Raw genomic sequence first — 20,982 nt, 5'->3', positions numbered from 1 at the left:
TCATCACATGATGCATTCTGGTTCTGTGGGAAAGCGAAAAACGGCGTAACAGTACTGAAATGCGTGACATTTGAAGGCTTAGTTAGTCGTTGGAAAGCCGTCGGTAAACATATGTTACTAATTGTTCTTACTAATTAACACCGAAAATGTAAAACTATTGAATATGCTGTAGAACGCCATAAGTTAGTACGTAATGCATTCAAAGTCACCATTTACAGAAAACCAATATAATCAGCAATTCAATACATCATGCACGTATGTCTAAAATTATTTTTTATGTATGTATTTATTAAGTTTTGTTTTGTTTGTTTGTTTGTTTTTACTTGAGAAGAAATTCTCTAGTTTTCTGGTAGACTACTCTTTTCATGCTGTATTAATAATAGATTATGGCATACAGTGTTGAAGTAATTCAGTAAAACTATTTCTCTTAGTGTGCTGGTAATTTTTTTTGAAAAAAGACAGAAGAAAGAAAGAAAAGAGAAAATTAAAACCACAGATTATGAAAGGGTTGTCACAGTGAATTATTTATTTATTTTCTAAAATGGTTGGGTCTATGATGAATCACCACTTCCATGTGACACACAGTGTTAGCATTATAACGACTAAAGATAGATTAATGCACCAGTATTAATTGATTAAGTAGTCTGACAGGTCAGAAGGTGATAAATGAAACCTCCAGGAATGAATATGCAGTTTATTTTTCCAATAAATGTCTTTAATTCATCACAGTCAAAATTCTATGACATGGATGGTTTAAGACACAAACGCCATCTTTCCCAGGCTTCATTTTTCAAAAGGATTAATCATTCATTTTTCTCCAGCTGTCTAGTAAAAGAATCCTTCATTCCTAAACATATTTAGTGTTATTCATTCCATGCTTCCACACTTCATCAAACTTTTTTTCCCATTAAAACTGGGTGTATAATAATTCAACACTGATTCATATCACACCCCATATTGAACTTTCATTGTCAGTCATTAATTGTAAAAGGTCTCTTTACAATAAAGCCAGATTGCACAGTGCTTAGTCTGAATTTCTGTGACTCGGGAGTCAGAAGGTCACAGTCTACGTCACAGCCTCCGTCACTGAACGGAAAACCACAGGTGTTTACTTGCCTGTCCTTAGACAACATACCAAAACACCTGCATCATCATGTGTGACTAATAAATAAAAAAAGACTGTATTAATGTGTGTTTGAGACCATTTCTGCTTTATTTATATAGCACCAAATCACAAATACAGTTACCTCAAAGTGCTTTTTATTGTAAGGTAAATCCCTACAGTAATACTTCAGTTAACAGTATCTGGATAGCATAGGGAAAGGTGTCAGGTTTTTGCCAGATTTGTGTGTGTTTTCTTAAGGGCATGACATTCTGATACTGTTTATGTGCTGTTCTCAGACCTTCTAAGAACTCACTGCACACCAGGTGGATACCAAGTTTCAGATTTTCAGATACCTACTCTTTGGGAATTACATTATGCTAGATGTAAGTAAAAAATCACCCATTAACCCATCCCCACTAATTATATATATATATATATATATATATATATATATATATATATATATACATGTGTGTGTGTGTATATATATATATATATATATACTTCTTAGCAACAAATCTCTGTGAATGTCATGTTTAATAGAAGAATTTCACAGCAGACATCTGAGTTAGCTGAGCAGAAAAAACACAGGTGTTACTTATAATATTAACAATGGCACCTATTCCATTTGAGTATCCCAATACGCAATAATGACAGTGTGATAGTGAGCCAGCACACACATTGTGAGGACCCTGAAGCTGGAAACAGAAGCAGCCTGGAAATTCATTCATCATTTTTAATCTCATTTTGTCATATGACAAAATTTCTTCTGTGATAAAGGACCATTACCTTTTCTCTAGCTTTAATTCCAGTATAGACCTTGAGATTGAATAAGATCACACCTTAATTATTCTTATTAAAGCTCAGGTAACTTTAAAACATATGCAAGGGCTTCGGGGGCTTAAATAACAGAGTGCAAAATAGTTCATGTGAAATATTATGTGCTCGTACTCAGTGCTTCCACTAGTTGTCAGTTCACTAAACTCCAACTTTCAATCAGACTTTGAAGGCTGTTTGTACAATATGCATTGCTAGAGTTTAACATGTTGGTGGGACACATTGGAAAAATGTAGCAGGAAAACATATGCAGGGATGTTATGTTAGTCTTATAAATGGACCTCCAATTTCCAAGAAATGGATATCCAGTCTAAGCTATCCGGGAGGAACGTGTAAGAGTGGACTTGCATAGCTCACCACAGAATTACTATACCTTCTTTTCTCATTCCTCTTCAGTGCTTTTGACACTGACTATTTTCTACCTGGCTGCTCGAGGACCTTTATATGAGTCAGTTTACTCTGCTGTAAGGGCACTGGTGATGCTACCTGTTAAACATAATTGAATATTATGTAGCATTGGGTTTAGCTCCATAGGTTTCAACGGGTTACTTCACCCCACCAGATGGAGCAATCTGCACGTTTTGTTACACTTTGCAACCACAGCTGCATCACGTCTGCATGCGCTGCTATGGCAACCACTACAGACACAGCTCACAAAAAGAGCGAAAGAAAAGTTTTATGTTAGAGTAAAAATGTTGTAATGTTGTGTTAAGGAAGGATGTTACAAAACCTCTTCAAACACTGGAAACCCGTTTCCATAATAATGATAGCAATAATGATAATAATAGTAATAATAGTAATAATAATAATAATAATGATGATGTCAGAATCCCCATTGTTTGCCTCAGATTGTTTGTTTAGTTAGTTCTTTACACACTGAGTAACAGTACCAGTGGATTTGCACCAGGATTGGTGCCGTTTTGATATTGTACATGAACAAGTCTTTATCCATGGATTTTTTTTGTTTTTTAGAGACCAAATCATTACACTGCACACAGCTGAGAGCTTTTCTGACAACACAGCATATTCCTTTCTTTTTAAAAGAACATTAAAATTCTGAAAATACCACAAACTCTGAATTTACAGCTAAATTAAAGTTCTTCTCTTGTAAATTTTTACATTTACAGTCATATGCTAAGTGATGACTCAAAGTAAAGGCAGACAGCTAAGTTTTTAAAGAAAACAGAAGTGGTGAAGGTGTTAGAAGGTGAGAACTTTGTCATTTCTTATTTTACTCTGAGTATACTGCACTTTACCTTTTTGTTTTTACTTTACCTATAATACATATACTTGTACCAAGCTGTTCACTTACACGCATTAAATATTGTACAACACACTATTGCTTTCTACGCCTCAGTCATTCAATCTGGTCCAGTTTTTATTAGTGCTTTCTTTAGAATGACTCGGGTCTCTGCAGTGCCCCACTTCTCCCTCCAAAATGCACATGTGTGCCTGCATTAGTTTTTCCTTTATTATACCAGTACTGGTCAAAGAGCATGAGGTCACAGCAGTCCCAAAATGCATCACCTCACTGCGTAAACACACATCTTTGTTTTATAGGTTAGTCTCTGTCAACAGGGTGCTGTAATGTCTGAGGCCTCCGAGAATACACACACCTTGATTTAGTTTAAAAGATAACATTTTCAAAAATGTACAGGATATCAGAAACCCACAACCTCTTTATGAATTTTGGGGTTGTGGGAAAACCTCCAGGCTATATGTGTCTGAAGGTTTTTAGGACACACAGCAACTACTTTATTCAGTGGTTTCCCTCTCCATGTTGACTCGTGCTAAAACTGGAAAACTGGACTCATTTGAATCATGTTTCTTTATTATACTTTAAACTCAGCTATGGCGTGCCTTTACACTTTGTCCCATCCATAGTAAATAAAGTCACAGCTTGCAAATGGATGGCATGTGCAGCAGCATTCCTTCAGACTAGGCTCTTAATCCTTGTCACTCCAGTTCTGACATTTCCTTCAGGAGATCTGGGCCAAAATGGGGCTGATCGAGTTTCAGATGGATCTAAATAAAGCTGCCTTTCTTTCTTAGAATCCAAGGCTAAATAAGTGTAAGGGATTAGAGTAAAACTGAATAGCGGGAAAGAGAGATGTGTCATTACAGTGCGACTACTACCTACAGTAGCTTGGCTTGGTATGGAACCTGTCAGGGCATCATAATCATAATGAAAGCTAAGAAGACATATTGAGACATTAGCAGGGTGACCTAATATGAAGGCCTTAAGTTTTCGATAAACAGTTTGAGCATGTGAGTTAAAACAGCGCGGTGATGAATTCATGGGGGGAGCTCCTTAGTTTTTTGGCTGCAAATACAACAACATATGCAGACAGCACAGCTGCAGAAAACTAAGGGTCTCTCAACCCTCAGACACCCCCTACCCCCACCCTTCCCTACTTTCCAACGTCTCCATACTTTCCTAGAAACATTACCTCACACCACATTAGAGCTTGAGGTATCACCTGGGGAGTACATTTCTGTGCTTACTTGAGCTCTGTATCTATGTGTTAGTGTATGTACTGCATGTTTGAGTGTGGGGAAAGTTTTCTTTTTTTTTTTTTAACCAAAAAAAGCAGCTGCTCCTAAAGCGTGTCTGTTTAAAAGTGCCATTTTACAGCACTGGGTGGAGTGCAGCAGACTTAATCCTCCTTTCTCGCTTTTCTTGGAAATTTGGTTCTCCAGCTACTTACTGCGCCCCCCCCCCCCCCCCCAAAGGAAAAAAAACATTTTTTTCTGTAACCTTTGCCCCCTTTGTGATATCAAAACCTCTGCCACTCAAGATTTTTATCATAAACACCCACAATAAAACCATCCAGGTTCCTATCATCATGCAGCTGACAATAAATGCATGCTCACTCCATCACTGCGCTCAAACTGCACTCAGCACAAGATGTTTCTCCATCAGCACTTGCAATGAACTGCAAACCAAGAGGTGTTTCATTTCAGCCCCACCTTTTCATGATATGGCGAAACAGGCTAAATATTGCACAGAAAATGAATGCCATGTTACATCTGGAAAGACGAAGGGTGTTTCCACTTAAATATTGTGATTTGGGTTAATGCAGATCTAAATGAAGGACATAAGGAAAGAGGAGTTAATTGCTCCTACAGGAGAGGTTGCTGTTCACAAAGCCATGAAATACAGAGAGCATAACTCAACACGTTATGACTGCTGCTGGTCATCTAAACATCCTCATGGCCAATGCTTTTGTGAGTGACTGTGTATAACAGCAGTCAAACAGCCATGATTTAAATTTCAGTGTTTCCCCAGCCCACCCAGAGAGAAGAGAGAAATCAGACCAAGAGTGGTTTTTCTCTTGATCTCACTATATATTTATCAGTCTCTTTCTGTCCTATCTTCACTATTGTCTGATCTCTCGTTCTGCTTTGTAACCCAAATATCTACTGTCTGAGAGACCCCTTTCATCTGCAGGGCCCATATAAACCTGTTTCTTGCATAATATCTCAAAATACTACATAATTTTTTTTAACATGAGTCAACATAATCACAGTAAAACTGCTCTGGATTACAGTTCAAACCAGGTTGGTTAAGACGTGACACTTTATTACCCTTAGGTATAAATATGCGTGTGAATGGCTGTCTGTATATATTATATTAGCTCAGAGTGGTTACCTGTCTTAGGTCTTAACATGACAAAGTCTAGCTCACTCTAGGAACTATGTTAAACAATAACTGGATTTAGATCTTAAACAGCAAAGCATTACATGATGTCTATGAATCTGAAGCAGCAGTGTTCTGTCAGGGCAAGCAAGGCAAGCAGTGAAATTGAAAAAGAGTCATCAATTACAACAAGTGAAAGCAATTTTTCTCCTTGGATCTCGAAAAGCTTCTTGTCCGTTTCCATTCATCTTTAAATCACTGCCATCTTGTGACACAGTTGGCTATTGTCTCTGGAAGCAGTCGTGACTTTGCTTGACCCTGAGTCACTGGAGTCGTATAGCACTGTGGTTTTTCTGTGCATGTCTGCATGCATAAACAGTGGCTTGAGGTTGTTAAGCTGAGAGCATAGCTGCTTCTTCTGGTTGTGTGCACATGTGCATTACGGATAAAACAGTGGTGTTTGATGTGAGATTGATGGAAGTCCAGTATGCAAGACAAGATCCACCAGCTCTGCCTTCACTGCTGTGAAACAAGTTAACAAGCACTTTTAGATTACCAAGTATGAAAATCACTTGTTTTTTTTCTCTTATTAGAGAGGTGAAAGGAAATGTCATGTAAAAAACACGTCTTCTCGGAATATTAATTGGTATGGACACCACAGAGCTTTATGAACATTTATTCGTACCATATATAAAAAATTTAAAAGATACTATGGGTTATAGATTGCTTTTCAAAAACTTTAAATGTTTTGATTTTCTTTTGCAAATCAGTATCATAGTGCTGAGGGCTTTGTGTACACCCTTTGTGTGTGAGGTTAATTATGCCATCATGTTGTCTGCTGGTGTTGTGGCTGAACCTGAGAAACTAGTTAGTTACCGTCTTTCCCCTCAAACGTACACACACTTGTTTGCCTTCCTCACTTAAACGCACAGACAAGGGCACTCACACTTTTAAAGTATGTTAACAAACAGTTGCACACATGTGAGTCCCACTAAATGGGCCTTCAGAGTGCCTGAGCCTGTTTAGTGTTCCTGAACTGTTGCAGACCCTCAACAGCTGATGTTTGGAAAAGTGGTTAGCACTGCTGTCTCACAGCAAGAAGGTCCTGAGTTCAATTTCATCATCAAGCCAGGATTTTTCTGTGTGGAGTTTGCATGTTCTCCCTGTGTTTACATGGGTTCTCTCCAGGTACTCAGGCTTCCTCCCGCAGTCCAAAGACATGCAGTTAGGGGGGGATAGGTTAATTGGATTAAATAATTGAGTTGTCCATAGCTGTGAATGTGAGTTCTCTGTGTCTATGTGTTAGCCCTGCGACAGACTGGCGACCTGTCCCGGATGTACCCAGCCACTCTCCACAAGACTGGATAGGCTCCAGTGGGAGTTCAGCTGCAACAGGAATATTAAAATGTTCGGGGACCAAGTTGTCAGTTACATGCAATCTGTTTGTGATAACATGGCAATGAAGTCTGATTAATTAGTGAAAACTGATTTACTTAATTACTTTCATTCAGCCACATAGATGCTCACCAATTTGCCAATAGAGAAATTACTTGAAAATCACTTGTCAATAAAAATTTATTCTTTTATCTGGAAAAATCTTTTCTCACAACAAGAGGACAAAAACAAACAAACAAAAAAACAAAAACCCAAAACGATTAGCCACTAGACTTTCAGCTATCCACTGAGGCCAAGGCATACAAACCTCCTCTGTTTCCTTCCCTGTCATTTTGTCCGTCTCTTCTAGACCCTCACTGCTGTGCCGGCTGAGAATATGTTTATATCTGTTGTGGTTTACCGAGTGTTTAGTCTAGCATAACACCAAAGCCGGCCAGCAGCCCTACAGCTTAAGTGTGTCAGTCTCAAAGGCCCACTTTGCCCCTGGGCAGCTACTCTGAGAATTTGTGCAATTAAAAAAAAAATGCCAGCAGCATGTGTACAAAGAAAGAAAGACAGAAAGAAAGAATGATGGCAATCTTGAAACAAACTTTGTGAAAAGGGATAATTCCCTTTGTGTAATTCCCCACATACTTTCAACAAAAAGCATTTCTGACTGACTACATGATGAAAAAAAACACTGCATGATATTTAGAGAATCACTGTGTCCCTCACCACTTTAAACAACTTTAAAACTGCTAACTATAGTCAGAGTGGTTTACAGAATATGAGCTATATCCTAGTAGTTATTACACTTGCCTTGTTCCCTTCTTTTTCTTTTTCTTTTAAAGACTTAGCTCTGTTATTAGATAACCAGGTTAGACCGACACCGTTTGGAGGGAGTCTGGTAGAGTGAGAGAGAGCAGGGGTGATTTTCCCAAACAGATTTAGTGCCTTGATCTCCTTCAGTCTATTGTTCAGTGGATGGAGGACTAAGGGTTTTTAATGTTACTGAGCTTTTGGGAAAGTCACCTAATGCAGCCTTGCTTGGGAATGAAGTGTACTCACTTCACTGATGTGAGTGTAGGAACAACAAAGAGAAACTGACCCTTATTTTTCCAGCTTAGAAACCAAAACATTTAAAAAAATTAAAGATTTATTGCTAACAATTAGAGATGCAGCACAGTGGAAACACCCACAAGAAGCACCCATTACTAACTTTTTAAGCATTTAGAAAAACTGACAAAGAAAGTGGCTCAGCTTAGAGTATGATACAGTGCAACTGATTATTTCTTACTTTCTGTTCACTTGCACTTCTGCAGTAGGGCGCAGCATCATCACGGATTATTGCCTCAATATTGACATAACCTTAGTATGTTTAATGTGTTTAACTTCTGTTCAGCTGCTCTTTAAAGTTTATATCTAACAAGTCAATCACATGTCAGAAACCTGTCACATTTAGATGCAAACAGGAGGATCTGCTGAAGTTCCAGTTAAGATACAAAGTGTTGAAGGAAACATGGTTTGGTTGTCAGTGCTGGACAGGCTGGAAAGTGCTTTACAGAAAGATATGTATGAATTTGACTGATCTATTATTATTGCTACAATTTCCTTTACTTTCCAGATTTTCTATAAATTATATGATAATTTTTATTTTATTTTATTTTTTATTTTTTATTTATTTTTGAGTGATTGTTCAAGCCCAAGAAAAGGGCTGATGAATGCCTATAAGGATTTGAGTGACCATATCATCAAAAACTGAAGTTGAGATGATTCATGAAAAATACTCCACTCTTTTCTTACCTGTGTTGAGAGTCTTCATTTTCTGGATTTTAATCAGTATGTGAAAGGAAATGATTAAAAGCACACTGAAAGTGCTGTAATTCAGAGGAGATTAAGCACTTCTAAAAATGATCAGATGGAATGATGATTCAAATGTCAGTAGACATTAAAAAGCTCTTTGGTTTCTAGTAGTTTAATTCCCAGCAACATGGCACTGTGAACTTGCATTAAGGTTTTTGTTGCTCAGCTGTGTTCATTTCATCTGAAGGAGGGTGTGGCAGATTGGCTGTAAAGCCTCGGAGCTGCTTCTTTCTGTTTTGGAAACAGCGCTGCATTTCCATAAGCGCCTACATTTTATGAACCAGCAGTAAATCGTTTTATGTGTCAGCAGCTTATTTAAGTAAAACCATTAAAAGATGAAGTGAGGACCATGAAGACAACTGTTTCTTTCATTATGTCTTTATAGACAACACGCTGTCCAGAGAGAAGAACAACATCACGAGTGGCCGAGATGGTGACCTGCTGTCTGTCAAGATCCACAATCACTGTCAGTCTTTTGTGGTCTTTCACAGATGTTTTATCATTACTGAGCTTATTTTATGTTTTATTTTATGTTGTTTTGAAGGAGATCAGAAATACTGTAAAAAAAGAAGTTAGACAGCTGCTGTTTTTAAAGAGCTTTTACTTTCCACTTTCTATTTGCCACTTATAACAAAATCAAATACAAACCCTCAGTGCTGATTTGCTCACGGAGTGTTTTGAGTGATTCTTGAAGTGGAGAATCCTTATTTGTCCATATTTAGTAGGAAGTGCACATTCATATCCACAACAGACAGGCTGTTGAATAAGCCATGGTGAGACAGCTTCCAACGACTTCTTCATGAACTTTAGCGGTGCATTATTTCCACAGGTGAACTCTGAAGGTTTTAAGTAGGTCCTGATTAATCCCCATTTACCTTCTTAGGCAGTCATTGTTCTGACTCAACCGAGGTCTAACCAGCCAATCAGAATCCAGATTATCCTAACGATAATAAATATAAATGCAACAAATATAAGCAGTGTCAATTTAGCACTGAAAAATGTGTGCTGCATCTCAAATAAGACTTTTATTCTGACTGATCTAATTCAGTCCAAAGACTCAGATTTCTTGTTTCTGACTCAAACTTGTTAGACTAAAATGGACCACACATGCTTTTTGCACATTTTAATCATCTTTCTGCAGATACATTTTCTGCTGTGTTTGACCTTGATTATGCTCAATTATGCTTTTTTTTCTCCCCTGAACAATGATGTAAATTTCATTCTTGCCTTTCATGGATTAATGACGGCATTCACTGTTTCAAGTGCAGTGGTTGGAAAAGCATTTGTGGAAATACACAAACCTCGAGGTTCATCGTAATCATGCAAGAGAGCTCTTTACATTCTTAATATTGTGAAAAAAGCAAGAGCCTCGTATTTTTTAAACTTCATTCATGACATCTGAAAGAATCCAAATGTTTTACTTGACAATATCACAAGCATTAGAATAGAATAGAATAGAATAGAATAGAATAGAACAATCCTTAATTGTCCCACAGGGGGAAATTTGGTTGTAACAGCAGCAAAAAAAACACATACACAACAGGACAGGACACAGGACATAGAACAGAAACACACAAAATGTTTACATATTTACATCATGGACAATAGTTACCGAAACAGTGCTTTACAGTTATTAAAATTAAAGTACAGGTAAGTGGCAAACCCAGGTTGTAGTGTGCAAACGGAGCAGGATACTGAAAGATGTTTAAATAGCTAAGAATATTTAGAATAATTCGAAAAGTACAGACTGTGTATCGTACCTGTGCATTAAAAAGCAGACATGTAACTTCCAATAAGTTAGTATATATAAACTAAGAAAAGTAATGTGCAAGTTATAACAGTAGTAGTTGTTCTGTTGATTAGTGCAAACTACAGCACTGATGTAAACATCTATGTTTGTTGGGAGCAGTTTTGGTTGTACAGTCTGACAGCTGCAGGGAGGAAGGACTTCCGGAGACGCTCCTTCATGCATCTAGGATGCAACAGTCTGTCACTGAAGGAGCCCTACCGTTCAGCAACATTCACACGCATGGGGTGGGAGACTTTGTCCATCAGAGAAGTTATTTTGGTCAGAGTCTTCTGTCTCCCACCACCTGCACTGGATCCAGGGTCCATCCCAGAACAGACTCACATAGCAGACAGGTGTGGCCCAGATCGGGTGTCAAGCCGGCACTGCTGGCTGACTTCTGGCATGGTAAGTGGTATGTCATCCAGATGTGGGCCAGGTCTGGCAGTGATGGCACTATTTATGTTCCTATTTTCCTGTTTTAGTTAGAAGACCCAAATTCCATGTTGCAATACTATAATGCTACACTGTAAAAAATCAAACTTGCAGTTGTTGAGCTTACAGTCATTTCTTTCACAATTCAACAATAAAAGTTCAGTTGGCCCATAAACTCAAATACATTAAGGGTTTCAACTAATCATTTAACGTTTTGGAGCAAAAGTTGGTCTCAGATGAAATTTATTGCTGGCAAAATGAATGAATTCAAGTTTTACATGAGTTGAAGCTGTTGGCGCCTTTCTGTGCCTGAGTACGCATGCGCATCTCATATTTTTGGATGCTACGGGGTCTACTTTGCGCTTTTGCAAGGACTGAAAGCCACCTGCCCTAATGAGAACGTGAGGCTAGGAGCTGGATAGATCGTTCATCTCAAGTTTCTAAAGGCAAGTAATGTTTCTTTTATTATATCAGACAGTATATGTTTGAACAGTCTCAATTTGTCTGTTAGAAATATCACAACTGAAGTTCTTCGTATTTTTCCGAAACTTAGCATAGCATTACTTTCTTGGCTAAGAAGCCTTGTGGCTTATGGGTATGTGTTTACTATATCATTTAAGATTCCATGTCACAAACTACGTGCCATGTCACAAAACAATGAAAATCCGACAAACTTCGCTACTAAAGAGGCGCGCTCATATCTGACAAGCCTCCGCGACACCCCCTATGCGTATTTCATGAAGTGCAGTCTGTGGCCGCCATACCACCGAACGAAACAAAATAGGCTGGCTCACTCATGACCAACGGCAGCAACCCCCCACCGCTATTTAAATAAAATAAAATAAAATAAAGTTCGGGGGCGCCTGCTGCCATGTCGTTTAATTTGTTCGAATCACATCTAGCCAATAAAATGTGTGCTTTAGTTTCTGTGTGAACGGGGTGGTGGAGTCCTCATGGCCAGCGAGCTCCACTAAATGAACTAAATGAAATATGAGATGTGACAATATAGTTTATATCGATATAGTCTACATTATCATTATACTCGTGGAGCCGCAAGTTTGCCTCTCTTTCGTCCACTTTTGTCTCTACGCTGTGTTACTCCGCCTCTCTCCTTCACTGAACACAACTCCCCCTCCCCCATCGCTTCACCTGCAGGCAACGACAAGATGGACACGGCAGCTATCAAAGAGGAGCTGGTCGGTAAAAAGAAAACATTTGAAGATTACTATTTTAGTACTGTCAGCGTAAAGTTAATGCCATAACTGCATTAACGGGGCAAATCTCCGTTAACTAGTTACCGCGGATCACCCCGTGCGTGGGGCTGGGTGGCGTTAGTGAGCTAACCGGGCCAACGCGTTGACGCACGGCCTAAAATCCTTTCATCTCAAAAATCGACAGTCTGCCTTATGTATGAATTCTGGTTGTGCTTACTGACCTCGAACCAATTTTATGTGGTACACAGCTTAAAAAAATATGTCAAAAAATGTTTTGGTACGACTTTGGTAAGCTATGAAGCTGCACTGCTTGATGGATTGTTGGAGCATTACGGCTACCGAGGAGCCTCGCAGAGTGATACGTACTCTGCTTCAACGTAATATTACCATATTATGCGTGTAAGGACCATAAATGGCGCCTGTAAGAGACACGGTTACAAAGAGGATTTCAAACTCCAGGCTGTCAGTTGCGCAGTAGAACTTGGAAACAGAGCAGCTGCGAAATCTGTCTTTGTTATTATGCTCAGCATCTTTTATTTTACATTTTGACTGCACAATTGTGAGCTTTTTGTTATGCACAAAACAACATTGTTTTGGTTTATTTATGGAGCACCATTAATAAATGCACTGATAATTTAAACAGATGCTTCAGGAGTTTTATCCCACTCATACTCTCAATCCAATGTTTGTCATTCTAAGTTGTAAAACCAATCACACAAAATTATCCTTGGCTTACATAATACATCCCAGTATACTGTTGGTGCATTCCATGTAGAATACAATTTGTTAATAATAAATTAAATAAATTAAACATTTGATGTAATGTATGTTTTGTAAATTATTTGTTTTACTGTGTTTCACATGGCATTTTACAAGGCAGAATCAGCTCACTTTAGTGAGCCAAAAAAATTAGGACAGGAGAAAAAAATTCTTAAGTAATGTCAGGAAGCTGGTATTTTATTTTAAAACTAATTGCTATTTTTATTTATTTAGAGAATTAAAAGCCAACTCCAGACCACTGCTTGTCCTGATTTATGAGGGACTGATGAGGAGTTGGTAAGGAGAGGAATCAGAACAGGAGTGCCTGCCCCCCGCCCCAAACACATTATCAGGTAATGTAACTTTGGTAATTTGAGATTAATTCAGGTTTCTTTTGAATTGTTGACACTGTCCTCTCCTCTCTTCTCATTATAGCTTTTGTATGCAGTGCCAGTTCTGCTCTTTTGTCTGTTCAAGCCAAGAAGTACTCTTAAGACATCACCAGCTACGACATAGAAGAGGATTTCATTTGCCCTGTGTTTACAGTGACTGCGTCTGTTCGTTCAGGACACGAGGGGCATTGAAGTCTCACCTCAGCAGATCACACAACAGGGCTAAGAAAAGGCAGGAGATCTCAACATTTTTTTGTGATTTTTGTGAATTTAAGGAAAACTGCTCACAGCATACATTTATTTCACATATTTTAAGGCACTTAAAAAAATCAGACTGTATCCTGTCCTTTCCAAAAATGTGACTATGCTACCAACAATTTAACAACCTTTACGTCACACACAAGCAGAAAGCACAAAAACTCAAAAGATATAAAAAACTGTATTAGACTGATTTCTCATGCAAATGCATGTCCTAGTGAAAGTAGCTCCCCTGATAAATCCTTAAATACCTCTCAGGAGCCAGAGACATTACCAAGTGGTTCAGGTGTAGCATCAAGTGATAAAGAGGACAATGAGTTTGTAGATTACCAATGTCTTGAACATAAAATAGCTAGACTTTTTCTATGCATGCAAACATTGTTACATGTTTCTAAAAGTGCTTTGCAGAGAATTATTGAGGAAATTAGTGACATTTTAAAATTTTCTCAGGTTCATTCATTTCAAAGAATCAAACAGGTGCTTGCTTAACAGAACATTGAGGCAGATGATGATGTAATTAAAAATATAAATGATGCACTTTTCAAAACCAACCCATTAATTATCTCAACAGAACCAAAAGGTGAAGAAGACGGATAAGAACATGGCACTCATCACCCAAAAGATGGACATCACATTCTCTCTCAGGAGGAAAGAAGTTGTGGAGATGCAGCCCTTGGTCAAGGAAATGCAGCTCAGATGGCCAGCTCTCTTCTTGAAAGAACAGGTAAGATAATCTCTTAAATATTTAAAGGAAAACTTCCGTTTTTTTCTTCTTCCCTTTTTCCCCAGTGTGGTCTTATTTCTAAAATTGAAAACGTTCATTTATTCACCCAGAAAAATTTCAAGGCATTTGGAGTTGTTAGAAAGAAATTTTAATCCCAATGTTACGAGTCAGTCGTTTTGCAAGAGAGAGCTGAGCCACGGTTATGGGGAAAGGATTCACTGAGACAACTAAGAAATGCCTGAATTAAGCCAAAAACCACTCTGGAGGGATTTTAATCTAAGGAAATAACATTAAAATGTGTTTAAAAGCTCCAAAAAGTTGATTTTACATGATATAGGACCTTTACAATTCCTTCTGAACAACTCCAAATGCCTCGAAACTTGTCTGGGTGAGTAAATGAACGTGAGCTCCATTTCTTGTGCCCTTGAGAAGCATCTGTTTGTATCACTCCAATATCTTGTAGAAAAGGTTGAAGGCTACCGTTGAGCTAACAATGCTAGTGGTAAAATATAAAAAAATACTTGGCTCTAAAAATATGAACTCTATTGAAGTGAAATCTATTTACTTGTCAACTTGCTGTGTATAATAACAGATTGCTTTTATTTCGCTCTTCTCTGGGCACCCAAAGCGCTTTATAATTCCACTACTCACTCACTCACTCTCACATTCACACATCGGTGCAGGGAAACCACAGTTGTAGCCACAGCTGCCCTGGGGTAGACTGACAGAAGTGACGCTGCCATATCGCGCCACTGGGCCCTCTGGCCAACACCAGTAAGCGGTGGGGTAAAGGGTCTTGCCCAAGGACACAACGACCAGGACAGAGAGAGCTGGGGATAGAACCAGCATCCTTCCGGTTACAGATGAGCTTCCCAACCCCCTGAACCACGGTCGCCGCAATGACTTGTCTTCACTGGGCATCTAGAATCTTTTGGTGCTGACCCTTAGCGGGCAACAGCCATGAAACTCACAGAACAGGATTGAGAAAGTCACTTACGTGTTATGAAAGTATACAAATTTGACCACAGGATGTTATTCTTACTTCATTTCTACATAACTATAAAATTAATGGAATTTTTTCAATGAATTTAAAATACAATTTATTGATTTATTTCTTTTCTGCAATACATCCTGTAACAATTGAAACCATTATTTTGTCTTATCAACATTTGATTAGGTATTCTATAGACTTACTGTAAAATCTGCCGATCAGATTTTTCTTGTTTTTTTTTTTTTTTTTTAATACGTCAGTTATAATTTGTACCACCACTACCACTAAAAGAAAAAAAATCCAATCAAGGCCTGACCAATAGATCAACCGAGACTAACTAAATGTTTTGAAATTAAGCTCTTTTAACCAAATTTGAAAACAATGTGATTTTTATATAATGTACCTTTAAAAGTTTTCTTCTATATTTTTTTTGTTGCTTTGTAGATTTGTGCGGAATTCTCACGCATTACCACCAAGGATCTCATGGGGACCTTCATGACTGCCCTCGACACTTACTCACTTCGGCTGATTAAGCTGTATCGAATTAGAAAAGCTGCTTTCCGCAATGACATGGATTCCCTGTTGCAGAAGTTTGATGAACAGGTAATATATAAAAATGTATTTGTGTCTGGTTTATGAGGAACCTGAAGTTCCCACTGTAACGAAAGATACTTTATTAAATATTTACTAAATTGATGTAAAAATTGTTAGTTTTCAAAAAGTGTGTCCTGAATGGGATTATAAGCTAACAAGCAGCGCTGTGTTTGGCAGATTGCAGGTAATGACAGACAGTTCAACTCTCATCCCACTCATGGCACTTTTTGTTATAAATGTTGTAATAAGTGTGCTACATTTGTTGCACATCAAAATTACTTAAAAAATAAATAAATAAAAAAAACTGACAAAAACATGACCAATTATCTGTAATAACTCATTTCAACATCTTATTTCTTAAGGCTGTATTTTGAGCAACAACACTTAATGTGTTTTAAAAACAAAATGGTAGGTTTATAAATGAGACTGAGTCTTATTTGATTTCCTTGTTTTAGGTCTCAAACATAGTCCAGCATCGACGAACCATCAGTTTGGAAGGGTTACCGATATTTGTTCGCGACGACGAGACCAAACTCTTCTTAACATGTCTGGTGAGTATGCAAATCTACTCAATCTTCAGTTTTGGTTTTCAGAGACTTATATGTACTGTTGTTTTTTATTTTGCATAGGATACAGATCCAGTTGAGAGGGCAACCCGAGGTGTTACGGTGGGCATCCTCACTGTTCTGGAGGACTACGTGGGACCCAACTCGCAGTCCACAGTGGTCAACACTGCCATTGTTTTGGAAGAGGACATTATTCTTGATGATCTGCCAGACCTTCCCACTGCCTTTGCCTACTTGTTTGGCCTACTTTATGGGCTCAACATGGAGTTTCCCAAAGAACTCAAGTACACATTTGAAGCTGTGCAACACATTTTTATGGAGTTGACATCTACCTGTTCCCAGAGGATAAGAAGCTTCAAAACCAAGCTCTTAACCAAAGTCTAACCTATTTGACAACATGTTCAACTCAAATGCAACTTGTGTAAAACAGAATGGCAATTTGTTTTGATTTACTGTTTTTGGGTTTCGTGGCAAGTTGCTCTGAAAAAAGTTAATTTCTGTCTTTAAGAAAACGGTAAGGTGCAGAAAGTTCTGAATCAATGTCTTCTGTTCTAACTTTACTTAATGTAGCTTGCATGGCTGATTGCAGATTTCATGTATAACATGTTATTATAAAATGTTGAAAGGTTTTATTCTAACTTGAGCTGTTTTAAACAATTTTTATAATCTGGTTTTAGGTACATTTGTATTAGTTTTATAACAAATGTGGCGCGATACTGAACTTCACAGGAAATTGGAGTGTTGATACCATTACTATTAAAAGACAAGTGGTGGAAAAATTTGTTTGAAAGTTGTTAGCTGTATGGAAACCAGGAAGTTGTTCACATCCTGCCATCTGATGTTTTGAATCTGTTTGTTAGTGACTATCTATCAAGATAGGTTTGATATTCTGTCTGACAACACCACCTTTAAAATTGGATGAGTAACATTTGTTACAAAAATTTGACTTTTTTTGTGTTTTTGGAAGGACTTTATTTGTGGCTGAATGTTGTCAGTATGTTAAAAATGGCTGATCTCAAAAGTCAACATTGTCAGTGGTGCAGTTGTGTTTGAACACAAAGTTATTTGAAAATCAACTGTAAACATTCATTGGTACAACAGGGAGCACCTCATGAAAACTATGAAAGATACTTTTTCTAAACTTTAGGAAATTGATTGGCAAAACAAAAAAAATATGTTGTGTAAACTTTAGGAAATACGTTGCCAAAACGAAAACTAATACCTTGTGTAAACTTTAGGAAATACGTTGCCAAAACGAAAACTAATACCTTGTGTAAACTTTAGGAAATACGTTGCAAAAACAATAAAATATGAGTTGAGAAAAAGGACAATTATTAATTTTGTCAACACAAAAACATTAGCTAAAGCAACTTATCACCTAAACTTGAAATTATAAGTTATCCATCAGAACCTAAAAACGTAAATGCAGTCGGTTGCCTTGAGTTTTTAAGTTTTAGCAACGTTTTTTTTTTTACAGTGTATGGTATCCAACGTTTCAAATGCAGGTTTGACAGGTTTGTGAGCGTACACTTTATCCAAAACCTGGTGAGGGTTTACCACTGGGTGGCGGTAGCTCAGGAGGTAGAGCACGTCCCCTACTGGTCAGAAGGTTAGTGGTTCGATCCCTGGCCCCTCCAGTCTGCATGTCAAAAGAATGAATGAATGTAGTTCGACAGCGCGTAGTTTGAGGAAAGGGTGTGGATGTGGGGAGCTGGCCTTCCTGATGAGTTTATTCAACCTCCTTCTCTCAGCTGTCAATAAAGTGCTGCTCCAACATACAACACTGCTAAAAAAAATGGCAGATGCCACCACAGAGTCATAAAAGGTCTTTAAAAGCACTCCCTGGACTCCAAATGACCTCAGCAGAGTCCACTCCCTGGATGTTCACCAGTGTCTGCGTCTCTGGAAGTCCACCACCAACTCCTTGCTTTTCCCAAGGAGTGCATTATTACATGTGTTGCTCCTGCTCCAACTATTCACTGAAACAAGAGTGCAAAAGCTTTCTTTCCTTTATTAGTAAGAGGCTCCATTGTATCAGAGAAAATATTATCCCTCCTTTATTCTCTCTGAACTCACACCTTCTGGTCGCCAGTCTTAGAGTGCTTTCTACTAGTATCTTTGAAGACTCTCATCTGTTTGCTAAATAAAATTCAACTGTCCTCCTGCCAACTTGAATTTTACCAGCATCACTGTTCAAAAAGGTCATTCGCACCACTGGGCTGTGTTTTCTCTGGATAATTAACGACTCTTTAGCATCTGGATGTGTCCATTCATATTTTAAACAAGCTGTTACTGTTATTGTTAAACAAGCTTCATATTTTAAACAAGCCATTTACACTGACCTTTCCCTCCCTCTGGATTTTAGGCTGATTACAAAATTGCCTTTTATTTCCAAATTTTTAGAAAAAGCGGTGGCCAACCAGTGCACGGAGGTTCTAACTACACATCTCATTTTAGATATGTTTCCGTCTAGTTTCTGTTAGACACAATCTACTGAAACAGCTCATCTTAGATTTTGAAATGATATCTCAGATCATAAAGATGCAGGTGGATGTTTGGTTCTTATACTCTTGGATCTTTCTGCTGACTGTCGATCACAGTATCCTGACTGAGAATCCTAAAACTTGGGTGGGCATCTCCGGGTCAGCTCTTAATCGGTTCTTTCCCCCTTTCTCTCACAGGAGCGTTTCAGTTGCTTCTGATAATTTTGTGCGCTCTTCTGTTATGTGTCACTCTCTTGCGGTGTCTTGTGTGCCCTTGGCAACTTTGTTCCCACGGTAATTGGAAATCTTGGATCCAATTCATCTTCATTTCTTCTCTGGATGTAACTTTTGATCGGGCGTACAGTTTTGATAAGCATCTTGTACAAACTTGTTTTTGTCATCTAAAGAGCATTTCCCACAAATATATTGCATTTCAGTGTGAAATGCAAATGATTACACATGCTTTCATTTTGTCACACCTTGATTATTGCGATTTGTTATTCACTTGCCTGAGCAAATCATCCCTGTTTTCTTGCAAATGATTCACAATGTGGCTGCAAGGCTTCTCACCAGGTCGTCTAAAACACCACTGATTCTGTTCTCTTTATGCTGGCTCCCCATAAAGTTCAGGGCTCAGTTTAAGAGTGTGGCGATCACTTTCAGAGCTCTTCATTGTCAGATACTTATTAATTCACACATAACTACCATTTCCCTGAGATCACCTGACCAGTGCTTGTTAGTGGTGTCCTGGTTAAGGACAAAAAGAGACTGTACTTAATATTGCTGGACACTGTTGATGCCTTTAAAAAGAAGCTTAACGCCCATCTGTGCAGTCATGGTCTTATTTGGTTTTAGCAATTTATACGATTTTAATGATCTAATTTCATATTTTAAAGCATTTTATACCTTGTTAATGAAAAGCACTGTATGGATACAATTTACTTATTTACTTTACAAGAGGAAGTCATTAATAAACTCATACTATGACCTATTGTAATATATAATCTCAATGCTTTACACCAAACCCTCATGATGTATAACTGTGCCTAACTGAGTCTCCACTAACACTGTGTTTCAAAGAAAAAATATAACACATCTTTCAGTACACAAACTACGCAATATTTATTCAGAGTGCTTAAAAGTGTATTGTGATTTTTCATTCCAGTATTTTGGTTATCAATGTCATGCTTACACATATTACACATACATATAATAAAATAACAGCTATAGCCAGACACCACATGCTAAATAATCACATCAGTGATTTACGGTAGAGTAATAAATAGTCTGAAAATGAGTCCGAAAAGGTGTAAAGTGACAATCCCCACCAGTCTTTCCAGGGTAGCGGGGTGTGAGAGGAGCAGGTCCTCAAAGGAGCCATCAGAAAGACCAGACCCACAGATCTTTCCTGACAGTCTCCATCCCAGTGGTTTATGCAGCGAGTTTTTCTTTCACACCATGAAAAGAGGCAGCATCATTCAGCAGAAACTTGGATGGCTGCCAGAAGACTTTGTGAGCTGTGACTACAGCAAAAATGAAAGCATCGTCTTACTGTCAGGCATGTGGGTTGACATGTGATTTGAATTAACGCATTCTCAGATATTACTAAGTAAAAATGGTTGCCAGTAAAAAAATAACTTTCTTTTTTACTCAAAAACAGTGTGAGGACATGGCATATCTGTGAAAACATGTATAGTCTAAACACATTTCCCTTTGTAGTCTTCAGGTCATACTGACAGTTATTACATGCAGTAATGTATAACGGACTACGTCTTTAAACAAAATAAAGATACAACACAATAAAGGAATTAGGGTGATGATTGCTTTGTTAATGAGAGCATTCAGCGTCTACCAGTTGCAAACTGCAGAACTGGTATATGGTGTTAGTATTCTGGGTTTGCTTTAATCCATGCGGCCTATTCATGCTCCAGGAGGGGCACAGTGGTGCAGTTGTTAGCACT

The 20,982-nt window shown here is 38.1% G+C and overlaps 1 protein-coding gene across 1 annotated transcript; it reads left to right on the top strand.

Moving 5' to 3' along the window:
• Window positions 1-11,454: 11,454 nt before the first annotated feature.
• Window positions 11,455-17,564, top strand: LOC113014612 (uncharacterized). The gene is made up of 7 exons (XM_080307836.1): window positions 11,455-12,236; window positions 13,248-13,366; window positions 13,449-13,637; window positions 14,235-14,387; window positions 15,823-15,981; window positions 16,428-16,523; window positions 16,602-17,564. Exons 4-7 carry the CDS (start codon window positions 14,265-14,267, stop codon window positions 16,920-16,922), a joined length of 699 nt encoding a protein of 232 aa, XP_080163962.1. The 5' UTR covers window positions 11,455-12,236; window positions 13,248-13,366; window positions 13,449-13,637; window positions 14,235-14,264; the 3' UTR covers window positions 16,923-17,564.
• The last annotated feature ends 3,418 nt before the right edge of the window (window positions 17,565-20,982 follow it).

Source organism: Astatotilapia calliptera, chromosome 11 (assembly GCF_964374335.1).
Source record: "Astatotilapia calliptera chromosome 11, fAstCal68.1, whole genome shotgun sequence".
Lineage (NCBI taxonomy): Eukaryota > Metazoa > Chordata > Actinopteri > Cichliformes > Cichlidae > Astatotilapia > Astatotilapia calliptera.
Note: the sequence above shows the minus strand (reverse complement) of the source record. Positions and strands in the feature narration are given on the sequence as shown.

What these genes read in the sequence shown, in the direction of transcription:
- LOC113014612 (XM_080307836.1), top strand. Translation starts at nt 14,265, where the DNA reads ATGGCACTCATCACCCAAAAGATGGACATCACATTCTCTCTCAGGAGG. An exon ending in TGCAGAAGTTTGATGAACAG is followed by an intron (nt 15,982 to 16,427) that starts GTAATATATAAA and finishes TCCTTGTTTTAG; the next exon opens with GTCTCAAACATAGTCCAGCA. An exon ending in AACTCTTCTTAACATGTCTG is followed by an intron (nt 16,524 to 16,601) that starts GTGAGTATGCAA and finishes TATTTTGCATAG; the next exon opens with GATACAGATCCAGTTGAGAG.